Below are 20,418 nucleotides of genomic sequence, written 5' to 3' on the forward strand. Positions count from 1 at the left end.
GACTGTAGCATGTTCAGAGCAGTTATAGAGCATTTCCTGTCTATCCACCAGGTGGCGCTGTAACTCAGAGTGTATTTCACACAGTGGATGTGATGAGGGTTGGACTCTGATCACTCATGAAAAGTTTCAGGCTGATTTGATCATGTAGAGGCCAGTTATACAGCATTTACTGTCCCTCCATCAGGTGGCGCTGCGACTGAGAGTGTCTGTTGGCCTGTAGATGTGATCAGGATTGGATTGTGATCACACATGGAAAGTTTGAGGCAGATTGGAGCATGCAGAGGAGAGTTATACAGCAGTTGATGTTTCATGGCGAAGCATCAAAACGCTGATGGTCGCCATGGCCACGCCATTTGGCTTCTGGTTAAACTTTTGATAACTTTTCCAAACCAAGTCCTGCTGTGTGGACTGACAAAATTTCAGGTCTCCTGGAATTATCCCCTAGGAGGTATTAACTCTCAAAAATGAGAAAAATCATCAAAAATCTCACAATTAATCCAAGATGGCCGACTTCCTGTTGGGTTTAGGACATGGCTCCAAGAGGCTTTTTTGTGCGTCCTGATGTGCTCTATAAGCCTCCCAAATTTCATGGATGTAGGTGAAACGTGCTGGGGGGGCTGTTTGTTAAAAATACTGTAGGGGGCGCTATAGCATGTGCAGTGCCGAGATGCATACAGTGTTGTTCCTTGGGTCAATGGTGATGTGTGTGGTAATTTTTGTGAGCATTGGAGTATTCCTAACCTGTCAGAAAGGGCTTTGTTTTTCATGGCGATATTTGGTTGCTACGGCAACAGCGTTACATGAAATGTCACACCCTTCACAGTGTGTGATTGTCAAGAGGTGAAGACTCGACTGACCAATTTCCAGCATGATATCACCAAGTTTGGGGCCATTGTACCTGAAAATATAAGGCCTTAAACTTACTATTACCAACAGGTGGCGCTATGACTTTTTCAAAATTTATGAGTGTGGATGTGTTCAGACTGGACCTGGTATCCAGCATGTGAAGTCTGAGGCAGATAGGATGTTGTTCAGCTGAGATATGAATCGTTAAATTTTCATGGCGAAACATCGAAATTGGTTTGGCCGCCACAGACACGCCCTTTGATGACAAGTCACCATTTTCACTGGGATGCATCATCAATGTGTTTAGGCTGTTGTCACTGCATTTGAAGTGAATATGATCAACTGGGTAACAATAGGGCATGAAAGTGTAAAAGATGTCTATTTCCTGAAACCACAAGGTGGCGCTATGACTGTCAATGAATATCCCTATGTGGATGACATCAGGACAGGACTGTCATCATACATGTAAAGTTTCAGGCAGATTGGAGCATGTTGAGAAGAATTAGACACCACTTCCTGTTTCATGGCGAAGGATCAGTTGTTTGAGGCTCCGCCATGGCCACACCTTTTGGCTTCTGGTTGAGTTTTTGATAACTTTTCATCAGAAAGGTCTGGTGCATGTACTGGCCAAATTTCAGTTCTCTCAGACTTATCCACTAGGAGCTATAAATTTTGACAAATGTACAGCAAATTCAAGATGGCCGACTTCCTGTTGGGTTTAGGGTGTGGCTGTGATTGACTTTTTGGTGTGTCCTGATGTGGTGCATATGCCCACCAAATATTGTAGCTGTAAATAAAACATTGTGGAAGTTGGCCTAATGACCACTGTTTCAATTTTGCAGGTGGCGCTATAGAGCCATTTTTTCACACATATGCGCAACTCCCATAAAATATCAAATTTTTCGCCAGTCCTGATGTGCACGCCAAATTTCACGCGTTTTGGTTCATGATAAGGCCGCCAAAAAGGCAAGTCATTTCCCGAGGAGCGATTAAGTTTGAAAAATTTACAGCAAATTGAAGGTGGCCGACTTCCTGTTGGGTTTAGGGCGTGGCTGTAATTGACTTTTTGGTGTGTCCAGATGTTCTGCATATGCCCACCAAATATTGTAGCTGTACATGAAACATTGTGGCAGTTGGCCTAATGACTACTTTTTCAAGTTTGCAGGTGGCGCTATAGAGCCATTTTGCCACGCACATGCGCAACTCCCATAAAATATCAAATTTTTCGCCAGTCCTGATGTGCATGCCAAATTTCACGCGTTTTGGAGTATGATAAGGCCGCCAAAAAGCCAATTTACTTTACGGGAGAAAAAAAAAAAAAAAAAAAAAAAATAATAATAATTAAAGCTGCAAGCAGCGATGGACGGGTCCTCGCATCCACGCTGGTCGGTGAATCCACGCACGACCACCAGGTGGCGCTGCGACTGAGAGTGTATGTCGGCCTCTGAATCGCATCTGGACCAGAGTCCAATCATACATGTAAAATTTCAGCCAGACTGTAGCATGTTCAGAGCAGTTATAGAGCATTTCCTGTCTATCCACCAGGTGGCGCTGTAACTCAGAGTGTATTTCACACAGTGGATGTGATGAGGGTTGGACTCTGATCACTCATGAAAAGTTTCAGGCTGATTTGATCATGTAGAGGCCAGTTATACAGCATTTACTGTCCCTCCATCAGGTGGCACTGCGACTGAGAGTGTCTGTTGGCCTGTAGATGTGATCAGGATTGGATTGTGATCACACATGGAAAGTTTGAGGCAGATTGGAGCATGCAGAGGAGAGTTATACAGCAGTTGATGTTTCATGGCGAAGCATCAAAACGCTGATGGTCGCCATGGCCACGCCATTTGGCTTCTGGTTGAACTTTTGATAACTTTTCATCACCAAGTCCTGCTGTGTGGACTGACAAAATTTCAGGTGTCCTGGAATTATCCCCTAGGAGGTATTAACTCTCAAAAATGAGAAAAATCATCAAAAATCTCACAATTAATCCAAGATGGCCGACTTCCTGTTGGGTTTAGGACATGGCTCCAAGAGGCTTTTTTGTGCGTCCTGATGTGCTCTATAAGCCTCCCAAATTTCATGGATGTAGGTGAAACGTGCTGGGGGGGCTGTTTGTTAAAAATACTGTAGGGGGCGCTATAGCATGTGCAGTGCCGAGATGCATACAGTGTTGTTCCTTGGGTCAATGGTGATGTGTGTGGTAATTTTTGTGAGCATTGGAGTATTCCTAACCTGTCAGAAAGGGCTTTGTTTTTCATGGCGATATTTGGTTGCTACGGCAACAGCGTTGCATGAAATGTCACACCCCTTCACAGTGTGTGATTGTCAAGAGGTGAAGACTCGACTGACCAATTTCCAGCATGATATCATCAAGTTTGGGGCCATTGTACCTGAAAATATAAGGCCTTAAACTTACTATTACCAACAGGTGGCGCTATGACTTTTCCAAAATTTATGAGTGTGGATGTGTTCAGACTGGACCTGGTATCCAGCATGTGAAGTCTGAGGCAGATAGGATGTTGTTCAGCTGAGATATGAATCGTTAAATTTTCATGGCGAAACATCGAAATTGGTTTGGCCGCCACAGACACGCCCTTTGATGACAAGTCACCATTTTCACTGGGATGCATCATCAATGTGTTTAGGCTGTTGTCACTGCATTTGAAGTGAATATGATCAACCGGGTAACAATAGGGCATGAAAGTGTAAAAGATGTCTATTTCCTGAAACCACAAGGTGGCGCTATGACTGTCAATGAATATCCCTATGTGGATGACATCAGGACAGGACTGTCATCATACATGTAAAGTTTCAGGCAGATTGGAGCATGTTGAGAAGAATTAGACACCACTTCCTGTTTCATGGCGAAGGATCAGTTGTTTGAGGCTCCGCCATGTCCACACCTTTTGGCTTCTGGTTGAGTTTTTGATAACTTTTCATCAGAAAGGTCTGGTGCATGTACTGGCCAAATTTCAGTTCTCTCAGACTTATCCACTAGGAGCTATAAATTTTGACAAATGTACAGCAAATTCAAGATGGCCGACTTCCTGTTGGGTTTAGGGTGTGGCTGTGATTGACTTTTTGGTGTGTCCTGATGTGGTGCATATGCCCACCAAATATTGTAGCTGTAAATAAAACATTGTGGAAGTTGGCCTAATGACCACTGTTTCAATTTTGCAGGTGGCGCTATAGAGCCATTTTTCCACACATATGCGCAACTCCCATAAAATATCAAATTTTTCGCCAGTCCTGATGTGCACGCCAAATTTCACGCGTTTTGGTTCATGATAAGGCCGCCAAAAAGGCAAGTCATTTCCCGAGGAGCGATTAAGTTTGAAAAATTTACAGCAAATTGAAGATGGCCGACTTCCTGTTGGGTTTCGGGCGTGGCTGTAATTGACTTTTTGGTGTGTCCAGATGTTCTGCATATGCCCACCAAATATTGTAGCTGTACATGAAACATTGTGGCAGTTGGCCTAATGACTACTTTTTCAAGTTTGCAGGTGGCGCTATAGAGCCATTTTGCCACGCACATGCGCAACTCCCATAAAATATCAAATTTTTCGCCAGTCCTGATGTGCATGCCAAATTTCACGCGTTTTGGAGTATGATAAGGCCGCCAAAAAGCCAATTTACTTTACGGGAGAAAAAAAAAAAAAAAAAAATAATAATAATAATAATAAACCCTAGGGTTTCAATAGGGTCCTTGGCACCGCTGGTGCCTTGGACAGTCGGTGCCCTGGCACCGCCTGTCCTTCGCACCCTCGGTGCTCGGACCCTAATAAACCCTAGGGTTTCAATAGGGTCCTTGGCACCGCTGGTGCCTTGGACAGTCGGTGCCCTGGCACCGCCTGTCCTTCGCACCCTCGGTGCTCGGACCCTAAATAGGCAAAAAAACAGGTATGGAACCATGAGTAAAACAGGTGGTTTCTACCCCCATCCCACCTGTTTCTATTTAACTGAGTTGTGATTTCTCAGCAGGATTAAAGAAATTTCTTTGAAGCTCTGCTGTCACGAAATAGGGAGTCATGTCTTTTTTGCTGTTCTGCCTGTTTAGCCATTTTGTCTCTCCTTTCCTTCCCTCCTTTTGATCTGGATTTGTCTTTGTGTATATGCTTGAGGTTGATGTTGCAGAAAGCCAAGTACAGTCCTAATGATTTACTTTCTCTTTCTCTGTGTTCTCTTTCCCACTTTCTCACCCTCTTCTCGCCCTCCCCTCTTTGCTGACTCGCAGGTGGTGTACCCCTGTCAGAAACACAACCTCCCTGTGACACATGGGTGACTGTGGGAGACGGAAGGGGTGAGGGAGACTACGAGGGCGAGAGACGTCCCGACACACACTCATCGAGAGCAAGAGGCAGTTGGCCATCTGTGGTCGGTCCCCTGCTATTCTGCAGCTGTGTTGGAGTCAGCGAATGGTGCTCCGCTCTGCTAGGAGAAGAGGGCTCCTTCCTACATCTCATTACCCAGGGGATGAGCCAAGGCTAGGGCAATGTTAAGGTCTCACTGGCCTCGATTCAAGCCCCTGGGGCTGCTTCTGTGGAGGGATGGGTGATACCCCAGCTGGATCTTCCGCTGTCACCGTTCTCCATGGCTATCATTAGTGGCTAATGAGCTGCTGCTGGAGAGGAAACGGAGAAGGTGCCTGTGGAGAGAGGAGGAACCTTACAGCTGTTATTAAGAGGCCCAGACAAGGACTTTTTGCCTCTGCAAGAGAATTGAGCTTTGAAAGCATGAAAGGATATCAACTTTGGAATACTTTGTTTTATGTATTTCTGTTCAGGTTTTGATTGACAATTTTTTGTTCTTGTTTCTGATTTGCGTCTGTGAAAAATGTCACCATGCATTTGAAAGACGTGTTTTTTCAAGATGATACAGTATTTGGACGTCATTTTTCTTCTTTTTCTCTTAACTGAAGGATTTTCAGCAAAGTATTTTCATCCAGCAAGATTTTTTTCTTGAAGTTCTTTTGAAATAGTTTTACACTTTGATATTATTTTGACCTTCCTATGCTCTGAGGAATATTGTTCACCATGGCAGCAGCCTATCGTGTAGTTGTGAGCAGTGTGAGCTGCTACAACAGTGTGGTAGTGGACCGGCGCACTCACTCCCACGCTGTGCACTACTGCTCGGGGCCATGTGGGGCGCTGTCCCAGGGCTTAGACTGTACTGTCGCACATCGTGGCACTTGCTCCGAGTTGGTGGTTGCACCTGACCCTGCATACAATGACCTCAACAGCTCACCAATCCACTCCCGCAACATAATCTCTCAGCAACATTCTAACCATGCTAAACTTTGTGTTTCCATGGATACTACCCATAATGGCGGTTTGGAGAGAGCAGGCAGCAGTGGCAATTTGTCTTTAGGGGAGGACAGCCCCACGTGGCGTGGTAAAAAAAACCCCAGTGCAGTCGGATCAACTGGGAACTTGAGCTCCACTGGCAGTCTGAAGGACATTACCGAAGAAGCCATCAACCTGGCCAGTGGAAAGCTCAAGGAGTTTTCTTTTGACAAGTTGCGGCTCTCCTCTTCCAGCCACGTCACTTTCCGGAAAGGTCGCAAGGTCCGTCCTGACTCTTTTAGCCGTCGCTCCACTGATCTGGAGATCATCTATGGCCACTTCAGCTCCAACCTTACCACAAACACAACAACTAATGGCATGACAAATGGCATGGGTAGTTCTAATGATGAGAATCTGCCACCGTTTGTGCTAGGCAAAGGAGCAGGGCTGGAGGAGACAAAGCTAAAGGCGAGCACAAGCAGCTTGTCATCCATCACCAAAGTAGGTGGTGGTTCAACAAACAGCCTCTCAAGTATTGCGTCATTGGACCAAAGTCTAAACACAGTGGCCTCCCTGTACCGCAACACCCTGGGAGAGGAGAATCTAATTGCTCGTCTGCTGGAGAAGACCCGAGCAGAGGCAGCCAGTGGTGGAGCAGGTGGGGAGGACATCCGTGCCTGCCTTGACATCCTGCTTAAATGTTCTGAAGACCTAAAGAAATGCACTGACATCATCAAGCAGTGCATCAGACGCAAAGCTGGTGGAGGCCCGGAGGATGGATCAGCAAGTCCGGACAGTGTATATCGGGCGGTGATGACCAGACTCAGCTCCTATCTGAAGAGATTGCCTCTGGAGCTGGAGGGGATCGGAGGTTTGGGGGGCAGTGGGCAGGGCGGTCAGGGTGCACCTGGAAGTGGGCACAGTGACCTGGCTGAGCTGGTGAACACTCTTCACTCCATCCAACAAGGACCTTTCTCTCCAATTTTTGGCAACGAGCAACCTCCCCGCTATGAAGATGTGGTGCAGTCGCCTCCAATTCCAAAGACCGTTCCACACTCTGCATCCTCTACTCCTTCTTCTGTCTCGTCTTCTTCCTCACCCTTTAAATCAGAATCTCTTCATACCAAACCGGTCCAGAACTCAGTCCAGCCTAGAGCCACTCCACTCACCAATGGACTACAACATCCTTCTTCTATCACACAACACACTCTCTCTCCCCCAACTATCTCATGTTCTTCATCTAGCTCCTCTCCAACACACTCCCCATCCCCTCTTCGTATGTCCCCGACTCCACCATATACACACACTCCTCCAGCATCCCCCATGGAGGCTCTTTATATCGAGGAGGAGGAGGCAGATGTGGGAAAGACACCAGAACAAATCACACAGGAGACGCATACTCCAACTAGAGGTGTTAACACTACCCAGAACAAAAATGGCATTATGTTGGGGCAACACCTGCTCCCTACACAACCACACACACTCCATAACTCTTCAAATAGTTTGCCAGCCAGTTCTGGCTACAGCCCTGCTTGGCCTTCATCTCCCTCACTAACATCCTCAGCACCAAAAACTGCATCACACAGGAATGACGACATTGACAAGCTGCTGATGGACTTGGAGAATCTGTCTCAGAGTATGAGCCACCCCAGAAACATAGAGCCTCCACTTCCTGCCAAGACCAGGAAGAGAGATGGAGGCCAGGGAATCATCTCCAGTGACTCCTTTGCTCAGCCCAAAATGCCACAGTTCCAAGTCCAGAAGCAAGCCAGCCACCTAACCATGAACGGTCTTAGCTCTAGAACTCCCCAAAGTCTTGCTCCTCCCCAAGTAGAGAGTAATGAGGCTGTGGTGGGAGAGGAGGAGGATGGGGCGCTGTTGCTGAGAATCCTCGAGAGTATTGAGAGTTTTGCCCAAGAGCTGGTGGACTCTGGTGCAGGGAGCACAGGGAGCGCTGAGAGGAAATGTGGAAAGGAGCGGGAGGTGATGAGGCTCTTGCAGGATACGCTGGCCACCACCGGCAGGCCTGATACCCCGGTGGAGATCACAAACCCCCCAGCTGCTCCCACTGCTCCATCGGTGCACACCGGCGTGGTCCCAGCTTTACCGGCAAAACACACCCTGGCAAATAAACCTGCAGTTTCACCTTCACTGACACCCATCCCTGCAATATCTGAAACTGAGTTAATTGCTGCGCCTGAGCCTGCACCTAAACCAACATGTGATGCTGCCCCCAAACTTTTCCCTACACCTTCTCCGGGGCCTATAGCTGAGTCTATAGATAAAATCACAGAGGCCTCCACAGTTGAGGTTGATGAAGAATCCATCCCTGCTCCTGACCCATCTGCACCAGTAGGCTTGCATTCCTCCACACATATAGAAGAACCCACACCTGTGGTCGCACCTGAACCTCCAGCTGCTGTAGCCATGAGAGATGCTGCCGTTGCTGCTGGTGAACCTGCTGCAGTGAGAGACGCTGGATCAACCCTCCTCATCCAGCAGACTCCAGAGGTGATCAGAGTAAGTGGCACACAATCACAGTCATAAATGCACAATCTAATCAAAAACCAGAGGCACAGACAGATATCTGCTGAAAATTGCAGGTGCATATTACATTTGAAACTGCCTGAAATAGAGGTTTAGATATTTCAGCGACCTCAGTCATGTAAAGTCATTACTGAGTCCGTCTTTCTCAGTCTGAAACACTAGTTCAGTGCTTTAAGGTAGACAGCATCACAGCAGGTATGTGGAGTATAGTGCCATACAAAGCTATCAAGCTGTGGGGACACTTGTCTTTATCACCATGTCTTGATTTTGAAGAATATCTGCATGCTGTTCAGCTTGGAGTTAATTCATGTTCACTGTAGCTGTACGTAGCAAAACTGAGTTAAGTGATAATTTTTAATCAGTCTGAGACTGGCAGTTTGTGACTGACATAAAGACCGATTGACAGAATTAGACTGAAAAACAGACAATTTTGAAAAAAAAAAAAACCCACATGTAATGAATGTACAATTTCTTGATTTGTTATACAAAGCCAAGATTCAGGTCAGTGTTCACGGTGTAATAGATTTCAAAAATGAGATGTAGCATTTCCACATGAGTTACCATTAAAAGCATGACTGTCACACAAGAATGACCATATGTATTTGCAGGGCTGTTGACAAAACAGTTGCCTTGGCATAACATCAATCTGCCACCTTTTTGAAATGCTGATTGCGTTGTTTCAAATTGTGATCTGAGTATTTATTCAGTCCCAGCCTCTGTTGCCTTCTGTGAATGTTAGATTAAATGTCCAGAGGAAGATTTTATTGCTGTGACTCAACAGGGTTCAGGGATACTGCTGTAATCAATGAAATGCAATATTTAGTGTTAATTAACTGCGATGGACACGCTGATACAGTTTCTCTATCTGTGCAGGAATAAAAAAGGCCGAAGCTCTGAATCATGGAACAGAACGGCTCATTGTGTTAGGAGTGGCTCTTTGTTGACTTTTCCTGGTTCCTAACTTGTATTTTGTTCTGTTAGAGTGTGTGTGTGTGTGTGTGTGTGTGTGTGTGTGTGTGTGTGTGTGTGTGTGTGTGTGTGTGTGTGTGTGTGTGTGTGTGTGTGTGTGTGTGTGTGTGTGTGTGTGTGTGTGTGTGTGTGTGTGTGTGTGTGTGTGTGTGCAGACGTGTGTGTGTGTTTGTGTATGTTGGCTTTGCTTCCCTCACAGGGGAATATTTAACGGTAATTTAGGGTTGTGCTACAGAAGGGATAGAGAAAGGGAACTGGAGCGTGTGTTCTGTGTGTGTGTGTGTGTGTGTGTGTGTGTGTGTGTGTGTGTGTGTGTGTGTGTGTGTATGTCTGTGTGCGCGTAAGGTGCTGACACTACAGTGAATAATCTCTGAAGGAGGGGGGTTACCTCAGCCTGATGTGGGTGTTCAACAGCACACTGTGGATTTAGGTAATTATGCATGACAGACAAACACCCATTATCAGCGACACAGCGTATCAAATCATCAGTTTCTCCCGATCCACGCAGCTCTCCATTTGATTTTTTCCTAATTTGCTTCTCTGCAGCTCTCCTTCTGTCTATCTGCTCTCCCGCTGCTGTTTGTGTGTGTTTATTTACTGAGCTGTGTAACCTTATGCCCTGCTGATATGTAGGGCACCTATTTATGAGGTTACCATGGTAGCTGCCACAGTCGGAACAGAACAGCCAGCACCCGAACACATCATTACACAATCTCATTCCTCCTCCGTCCTGTCTGCCCATCCATCCCTCTTTCATCTTATCTTTTTGCGCTTCTCTGCCTCTTTGACCCTACGTTTCTTCCAATGTCCCACCTTTCTTCATCATTGTTTATCTCTGTTTTTGTCCCCCTGCTCTTGGGTGCCCTTTTGTTTTTCCTGTCAGTGTCCTTCTTTCACCTGCGGTCAAGTAGTAGATCTGTGATGATGAGCACTTCTCTCCCTGCCCTGTGATTGGCTGCTGTGTTATTTTGGGAGAGGTGAATAACAGTTGTTGCTGTGTGGAGGGCAGAGAAACCCAATGAGAGGTGCTGATTGGAGCACAGAGGGAGGGGGGGGGGGCTGTTGGCACACCAAGTGTTAATGGTATCATTACCCTACAACCCCCTCCTACCCCCTGGCAAAGCTAAGTGTGAGGGAGACCTAAATCTGTCCACCCCTCTGTACTATGGCATCCCGCTAACAGACTCACTGTCGCCACAGTGTAAATGGACCTGCATATGTGTGTGAGGATGTTTTTATGTGCATCCAAGCTGTCTCGTACCCCCAGGTGCTCATCTACGCATGCATTCACATATGGGCTCATGCATGTGCTCATGCATGCAGATAAATTTGTGGGAGCCCCAGTTGGTGAACGTATGTGTGCCTGGCCAAGCATGTGTGTGTCTGTTTGTTGGCCCGTGGGTAAGTTGACCCACTGCTACTGTAGGTCACAGCTGAGTTTGGGAATAGCTCCCTGACACCCAATACCGATTTTGGCACTCTGGGAATTATGCTAATATTCCTCAGCGCCAATCCCCCCCACCCCCACCCCCCGTCTCCACAGTTGCACATTAAACTGCCAATCAAACTGTAAACAAGGCAAGCCCTCATGCAAAAGCGAGCAAATGCCCTTGCACTTACACAATGAACTACATCCGCACTCCACCTTGGGCATTTGTAGCGGCGTTTCACTTGGCGCTGCCGCGACTTTGATGGGAAGTTCTGCTAATCCCTCTGGGATGACACTGGCCTCAAGCAATAGCATCCTCATGTCTGCTTTACATGTGTTTATTGTTGATTCTGCTGCTGACAGACTAATACAGGGCTTTCTGCACCTGTCAGAAAATACCCATTAATCTCCATGGTGACAGGGAAGCAAGCTGATATAAATCAGAGGCGAAACCACAACAGTCAAACTCAGAGCAGGGAGACGTGGTGGCAGTGATTCTGAGAGTGAAGTCGACTAAGTTTGTTGTGGTACGTCAGGTCGATGGCCTCTTTCTCATCCCCGCTCTCTGTTTTAGAGAAACATAAGAGGAGATATTGGACAGTACGTTTCCCTGGGCCTAAATTTGACCTGTATGCTTTTCTTTTCAGTGGGGTTGTTTCAGTACAGCCAATGGTGACATGATTTACAGACTCATGTAGCCTCCTGGCTGTACCCAGAGCTGCTATTCTGATGGCTTAATTAACCCCCTGCTGATTTGAGTGTTTTTGCCAACTGCTAAGGATGTGTTGCTGGGCTAGAATAGCAATGGTCAGTTATAGGACCAATGCGGAGGATTTAGTGGCATCTAGGTGAGGTTGGAGAATACAACTAACTGAATACTCCTCCTTTATCCCTTTGTTTCCAAATGTGTGGAGGAACTAATGGTGGACACTGCTTTAATGTAAGAACACCGCTCTGCTCATTCTAAGCTACCGAAAACAATAATTTGTAGTGAGTATAGAAAAAAAAAACACAATTTCATTGTGCTAGTAGCTACCCTCTAATCCTACCCAATGGTCCTTTAATGCTTGTTTCAGAAGAGCTGCTAGATTTCTCCCTTGAACGTAGCTGAAAAGACTTGATGGCCTTGTGTCTGGAGCATAATTAGAGCAACAAGAAGTTTTTGAGTCAAAACTTGAGACACTTTCCATGCTAAACTCAAAGATCAGTCGAAATCATTTTCCTCTGTAGCTGCAGCGTGACAGAAATTGTGCGATTACATCGATTTTTTTTTTCTTTTCAGCCAAAAAGCCTAATCACGCTGTCTGCTGCTAAGACGGCACAACACATGGCTCTTTTCACAGGTCCTTTTGAGCAGAATCAAAAGTTGTATGTGCTATTACCACCTCCCAGAACTTGTGACAAAAATATTGCAGTCAACCAAGAAAAAATGCTGAACAGGAAGTCTGTATGTGCAGCTGTGTCTGGTTAGATAATAAACGCAAAGGACAGTCAGTATAAATACCACGAGTTTGTAGATGTAACTGTGCCATTGTCACAGAGATCAGCATATTCACATCTGAACGACCAGTGCAATATCACACAGCATCGGGGACTTAAGTGCCACTCAGGGGCAATTCAGCCAATTTCAGCTTATTGTAGAGAGCCAGATGATTGCTGCGCTCTCTGGCTTTTCCTGACCACATCCAACAGCCAGCAGAGGAAAGTGAACTGTTGACTTTTAACCCTCTGAACTCAAAGCAGTTTCTGGGTGGTTTTTTTTGCCCTCGTCACATCCTTGCTCCCTGTAGGCTCATTTTTCACTGCAATATGAAGTCCTGGTCCTTTGTGAAAGCAGCACAACCTTGACTAGAGGCACAGAGGACTCAAAATTGTGTTTTGTGCATGACAGCTTTCATAGCATAAATCAGAAAAAGGAACGTTTGTTGATGATTTATTTTGTAGAATTTGCAAAAAAAATCTGGAATCAGCTCTCAGGTGTTGCAAATACTGAAAAAATGTTGGGTCTACACAACATAGATAATTTACTATTTACAATTTTAATTTGTTTCTATGCTTGTCTCCTCTCTGCTCTGTGTAAACACATCCTGCAGTTCAGCCAAAAAGTCCCAGAATTTTTATCATGAAACTGTTGGTCACAGTTAAGCCACTAATGACTTCTTGCTTGTGCAGAAGAGTGCAGAACTATTTGTTTTTGGCAGAATACGGTTAATGTAAATTATTTATTTTGTTAAATTTTTTAATTAGACACATCAAATTGGGATTTTGAGGAAATATCACAAGTTTAAGCTTAGAGTTGGTTAGGTTTTCTGCCAAAATGGCACATCACAGAGGAGGAAAAGTTGAAAAGTTCTGTTTTCTGGCTCTAATAAATTATAAATCTGAAAACAGATAACATGCCTTTCAAACCGTACAGAAATCTGCATTTTTTTTTTGGCTCCAGGAGACTAGAAAGAGGATACAAGGAGTAATAAAGAGAAGCACAAAGATAAAAAGGATGTAACAAGAAGACAAGAAAGCCAGATGAATGAACGTCTGTGTCTGACAGCGGGGGGGAGAGGTTTTTTTGTTGCCTGAGTATTGGGCTTGGTAGAGGAATTCATAAGGAATCAGAAAAGAAGAGGAACAGGCGAAGAAAAGGAGATGAGAAAGAGGCTACTGGGGAAGGGAGGTGGTCGTAGAGTCGGGGGGCCCTGCGGCGTACAGTTGTTGACTCTGGGTCGGCAGAAGATGACATCAGTCCTCCGCTGCTTCCACAGGAAATAAGGTCACAGCAGGAAACTCGGCCAAGCACAGAAAGACGCCCGCTTCAACCAAGGTGCACATCGCACACAGATGAATGTGTCCATTTATACACACTCGCACACACACAATGCAATAAAAGATGAGGGCCTTGATTTGTGTGTGTGTTTGAGAGCAGGTTTCCAGAACAATTCAAGGTTAGCTTGCACAATGGAACATTCACCGCCAGGCCCTTTGAGAGAGACACACACACACACACACACACACACACACACACACACACACACACACACACACAGAAACGATCACTTTCACACCTGGAACTGGTGAAATTCATTACATTTACACTGGCTGTGCGATATTTGCACTTTTAAGCAAGTGACATCATAATCACCACTCCCAGTGTGAGCTTGGAAATCACCCAGCTGCTGTTCCCAGTGTGACGTCCTCAGCTGGAGCATGTGCACATTCACACAGATGCTCGTACACGCATGCAAACTGACGTTTTTCACTTGAAAAGTTCCCCGCACAGTGGGAGTCACTGCTGCGCAACTCTTTGGGCCTCCCTGTGGGTCTCCATGGAAACCACCACAACATGTTTATATGCAGTAGGTAGGTGGTGGGACTCCCCCTATTACAGAATAGTGGTTGTGCAATATGATTGGCTGATGGGGACTCCCTCGCAGACTCGTGGCACCAGGGGGGATCAAATGGAAGCTGCATGTTTTTAGGTTGATTTCAGAATAGCGTTGTTGTGGCTGTGACTGGCTGTGTGTACTTGCCTGTGTTTGTGTACGCATGTGTGTCTGTTTCCATGTGAAAGCCAATGTTCCAGAACATCATGACTCGGTTGAAGCTTGAGTGTCACCCACCCCCCACCCATGTCCTTCCAGTCTGCTTGTTTATCCCCACCCTCCCTGCTCCAGCTTTGAACTTCGCCCGGCTCCACCCAAAGCGAGCCGGGGGTTTTCTCCAGAAAACAGCGCTAAGACGCTCGTCGGTCAGCCAAAACATACACATCAGGATATATTCTGTGAAAATATATTTCCTAAATTAGGATGCACAGAAGGAATGAAGGTTGATTGGAATACAAGATGGAGATTCATAGTTTAACCGAGTTTGTCTGGATCGCTAGCGGCAAAACTGATATGTGGAGCTGTAGTTCTGTATTTGGTGATATATAAGCATATGGTTTTCATCATACTAATGTCTCACTCTGTCAGTCACTGTCATTTCATTCATTGTAGTCATGAACAGGACAAGATGAAGGAGCTGAAGCTGAGACGGCAGCAGAAACCACATTTTTCTGTCAGGTGCACATTCACCTGTAAGGTTTCTGTGATGGATGTAAGCAGACAGCTGCTACCCCCTAGCGACTCTCAGTCCCAATTGTGTCTGATGGCAGACTAACCTCATTTCTGTTGTTTGAAATGAAGAGAATTCTTAGCACCATCTACAGGGTGATCTGTGAACTAGCAGGGTTTCGATCAGTGCAAGTTTAATTTCCCAAAAACTGTTTGGCTTGAAGCAGTGTCACAATCTGGCATGATTGGGACATTACAATGAAATGACTGTTTGGAGAAAGAGTGGTGCAATATACTGAGTCTGAGAGAAGTATTGTCGAAACAGAAATGTCCAGCATAAGATAGCAAACAACCCACTTCTGCATCTATAAATGCAGAAGCCATAAAATAAAATAAATGTCAAAATCATAAATTCATTCAAGAAAAATATCAACAATGGTCCAGATACACATTCTTAAATTTCAAATGGGATAAAACGGCTTCAACTGATCAAAAATATTACCAAACAAATGCAACAAATAGGCCCAAAAATGTCAGGACCAACATATCTAGCAATTTATACACTAAAGCAGGTCTAATTAAAAGAATATACTTGAGGAAATATTGCTGGTAATTAAAATATATAATATAAAGAAAGATAAGCTCAAAAATGTAATAAAGCTTTCATTCAGCCATCCACAGGTTTTCATTTTAGTTAAATCCAAGGTTTTAGAGGCTGCTGTGTGTTGAAAGAATCGGATTTTATTGCTATAATGTTACTTTTCACCATTGACAGGGGAGGGTTATGTCACATCCAGAGACCTTTTGTTGTGCACATGCTTCATTGCTGTGTGAGTATCTTTAATAAAGATGTCTTGTGTAGTGGCCACTTTTTAATGCTGACATTCTCCCTGCCAACATGCCTGTCTATCTTTACTCTTCTGCTTGGAAAAAAAGGACAGGAAACAGGAGCTGATCTGCTCTGCTATTGGCTGTTTGAAGTCTCTTACTGCACTCTAGTGACGGCTCTCTCGCTGCAGCTCCAGGCTCAGGCCCAACGCTGTTGCTGATGTAGGATTAGCTCACTTACTCTAAATCCTAAGATAGCCATGGGAAAGGCGACGCAAATCTCCCCCGATAGCCGCATGTATAAATATAAAATGCCAATGAAGGATTGGAGTTTGTTATTAAACATTAGTTGTTGACAGGCTGCTGGTCCAGGCGAGGGAGAGGATTTCAGTGGGCTGTTTTTCTGGTGATGTAGCCGGGCAACCCTCCCAGAAATAGCCAGTAAGGTGACACATAATTTCTGTAAATCTTCTCCGAGACATTCCGACGGTAATTACTGAGGCAGCCTTAAAATTTCGGTTCAACATTTGTGTGATGCAATGGAGTTTATGCGGTATGATATTGACTGCATACGGGGCAGAGGCTGATGCCATTAGGTTAAATTTGACATTCACAGATACAGTGTATCAGTATCAGTGTGTAAATATTCAGAGGAAGTGCAGCAAAAAAAAATTACGGGTGTTCTTTTACCAATATTGGTCAGGTTCCAATTGAAACTGAGTTCCAATTTTTGGAGCTGATGCTGATACAGATTTACAGACAATAAATAATATTTGTCTTATAATGTATTGACTTGTCAATATCATAGAGGTCTTTATTTATTAACTTTGCAGCAATGTATTTCTCAAACTGGTAAGCAACTTTCCATGACCACACCGGTCGACTCCGCACCACTGTCTGCTCAGCTGTCATACATACTCTGCTACATGTGCTGCAGGTAATGCTCTACTGCCTCAACAATGTGACGACAAACTATTTTTAAATTAGCACAAGGATCTTTTGCCATAAAGACATCAGAAGATAAATTTCTCATATTGGCTAGTCTGCATTCACATACAGCATCCATAACACTGATATATCTCTGATAAGCCAATATCAGCCAATTGATATATAGATCTATTTTCTGAGATTACTATATAGCCCTTTAAGCTGCAGTCAATTCCAGCCATTTTCAGTACAAAAAATCGCTAATATTCTATTTGTAAATAAAAATATGACGAGAAATACAGGGAATATTGGACGCGCATCGTGAGGTGCATTTCCTCGAAAACGACCTATTCGTGGATTATATACCGACTTCAAGACATGTTTTGGACAAAATAGTTTACTGGCTTGTTTCGTCTGGATGTCCAAGGTTGGATTATGGCCGTTTTTTGTGGAATATTTTCATCTGTGTGTAATAATGAACCTGTGAGTCACGCTGTGTAGGTTAAAGCCATGTACAGAGAACGGATGGATGGATATTCGTTGTTTGTCGGACAAATGTGTTTATATTACCCGCTGTGGTAATCACATCTGAAAGTGGTTTATACCGGCGGATTTATGAGAATCTAAGCTTTCCATCGGTGTATAGTGTTTGTATAATTGCGTTTGCAGTTTCAGACATTTAGCAAATTACTTATGCAGATCTCAAAGTGTACCGCGGACGGGACACTGAAGCGCAGCGGGTTAAGAACTACAATCTTCATGTTTTTACTATTTGCAAAGTTTAGTAAATCTTAGTCTTTACAGCTACATGATTAAAAGCAAGACACTTCCTTAATTATTAGAGGCTGAAGTAGAACTTTGACGTCCTTATTTTAAGCAACTCTGTGAGAAAACATAATTGAATATAAAAACACAATCAGAAAAAGAGAAATCACAAACATAGTAGAAATGCATTAAATCACAAATCTAATTAGGTAGCGAAATTAGCTAGAAAGAAACAAAGTGAAACACCTGTTCAAGAACAATATTAGAGGAACAGTTTTTCATTTTGGAACATGCACTTATTTGCTTTCTTTGCAGAGGATAAGACATAAATATGAGTTTACCAAGATCAATGCATGCTCAAAACAGTCAAGCACAACGATTGTTAAAGCTCGTGTCCGGAGTTTCCGTTTGTTTTCAATTTATGTATCATTGTTTAACAAAGCTTAAATGTGTTAGTCTAGTTCGATACTATAATATAATGTTACTATGACGCGATATGAAAATTTATTCTGAGCTCCGCCTTCCTCTCATAGACCCCCATGTTATTCCAAAAAGCGCCGGTCGCTGCCGACCAATCAAGTTCGAGCTTCCGTTTGTCATGTTATCAATCAACGGTTACGCGCACAGCAAGCAAGCCCATGCAGAGCTGTGTGCGAGCTACGCACTACGCAACCGCGCGCACATTTGTTTTGCTTGTGGAGGAGAGAGCATCAGGGATCAGCAACTTCCAGAAAAGTTACCAATCCCACGGCTTGTCAGGCCAAGAGACTGCAGGACGTTTTTTGGCTCGGGGTGCTCGCGTCGCTCCCCGACCACGGCCTCCATAGCCCGCCTGACGGCTTCGTTTAGATGCCCGACCTCTGGAGGAAGATGTTGGGGCGTCTGGGACATACTCTTCGTCAGAGGAGTCATGCAATTCTGAACTCTAGATAGAAATAAATAAACAATGTAACACATATACACGCGTAAATGCACTAAGTTTGATAAACAACGTCATCGAGAGGGATACACGAGTGTAATCACATATTGAAACTTTACTCGTTTGTCCTAGCAGATTCATGTTATTTTGGTATTAGGACAAGTTAGACTCAATACAGAATTCTAACGTAATTCCTTTATTATTTACTAAATGTACTAAATGTAGAAGAGGGGAAAACAGCAAAACAGGCAAGATGCTGCAGCACTCCGGGCACTCCTCTCATGTACTGCGCGCGTGCACAAATAAAGGGGCGAAATCAGAGGGAGGGTGGGACCAACAGTGTTTTGGGAGACCCTGCGATTCAAACTCCGGACACGAGCTTTAAAGAATATAATGCACTTAATAGTATTTGTTAGGCGACTTTGGACACAACCCCAGATCACACAAATGTATGGTAATGGAAAAAAAACCCCATAACAGATAAATGATCAGATTTTATTGTTTTCAGACTCTGCAACAGCTGGACTGTCAGCTGCTATGTTGCTTCAGCATTTCTTACTACAGGACAGTCTCTGCTTCCCCTTGGACACTCGGAGCAGCTGTGTTTTAACTGCTCCAATGTTGTCCTCCTCTGATTCGGATGTGAGGTAGACCGTGGCCGGCAGTGATTCACTTCATCTATCACGGAAGCAGCACTTGAACTCATTCTTCCAGGTTTAGCGGAGAGGTTCCCAAGGTAACTTTGTGTGCGTGTGTGTGTGTGTGTGTGTGTGTGTGTGTGTGTGTGTGTGTGTGTGTGTGTGTGTGTGTGTGTGTGTGTGTGTGTGTGTGTGTGTGTGTGTGTGTGTGTGTGTGTGTGTGTGTGTGTGTGTGTGTGTGTGTGTGTACTCATGTGTATGTGCCCTTCTTGAGAGGAAGTGGGAATAAAGAATAGAGCGGCGATGTGAGCTGTGTTTCCCGCTGTTGGCACGGCAGCCCTGGGAGCATTCCTCCCACCACTCAATCCAGGGAAAGGGTTATCGCCATGGAGATGGCATTTGGCAGGGCTGGTCTAAAGTGAGTGTGTGTATAAGCACATGGATGGGGAGGGGTGGTGGCCGCCTGTTTCATGTGATATCAGGTTCGGGTTTTAACTTTATTTGTCCCAGTGGGCAGTTGGTTTCACTGCAAGCATTAAAAATAACATTACATAAAAATAAAAGGCTGACACGCACAACAGCACACACTTGGCAGTGCAGTAATAATTAAGCTTCATCTGAAAAATTAAACATATAAACTGAATAGTGAATGAAAATAAGTGCAGATAATTGAAAAAATTAGCTGTATATTTACAAATAGCATTATACATGCAAACAGATATTAATGACTTTACATCACAGAGTGTATCCAAATTGCAAAGTCAGAATAAAATGTGGTAGAGCAGTAGTTTATCAGTATAATCTGCCAAATTTTATTTCCAAGCAACTTCCTGCATGTTTTCTTTATGCGTGTATAATCTCTGCATCCATCTATGTGTGTGTGCAAAGTCTGCCTGGTGCCCGAAGCAGAAATAAACGTGAAATCGGTGGCTATATTTACACAGATAATTTTACACGCAGCAGACAGCCAGTTTCATAGAGCAGGTGTGTGTGTGTGTGTGTGTTTAGGAAGTTGTTATGTTCACACTATTCCACTGCTCTGAAAGCCTGGAAGAAGCAGTTCCTGTTAAGCGAATCCATCAAGACGTCCGTGCACATCCACATACACTCACAGGAAGGATACCGGGACAAATTGGACACATGCATGTGCACTAATTGAAACCCTGAGGAGAGCATGTGTGCGGTGGGCTTTTAACAGTTGGACAAAGGCGACAGTTGC

General features: G+C 44.6%; 1 protein-coding gene across 2 annotated transcripts in view; it reads left to right on the forward strand.

Moving 5' to 3' along the window:
* The window catches only part of LOC110972677 (serine/threonine-protein phosphatase 2A regulatory subunit B'' subunit alpha-like), a 74,896-nt gene that overhangs the window by 37,429 nt on the left and 17,049 nt on the right, over window positions 1–20,418 (forward strand). For both annotated transcript variants that reach the window (XM_022223042.2, XM_051950744.1), the window contains exon 2: window positions 5,084–8,651. In XM_022223042.2, the coding sequence (XP_022078734.2) occupies window positions 5,883–8,651 (2,769 nt within the window). In that variant the 5' untranslated portion in view covers window positions 5,084–5,882. The remainder of the gene's footprint in view (window positions 1–5,083; window positions 8,652–20,418) is intronic.

The sequence above is a fragment of the Acanthochromis polyacanthus genome, chromosome 1 (genome assembly GCF_021347895.1).
Source record: "Acanthochromis polyacanthus isolate Apoly-LR-REF ecotype Palm Island chromosome 1, KAUST_Apoly_ChrSc, whole genome shotgun sequence".
Taxonomy (NCBI): domain Eukaryota; kingdom Metazoa; phylum Chordata; class Actinopteri; family Pomacentridae; genus Acanthochromis; species Acanthochromis polyacanthus.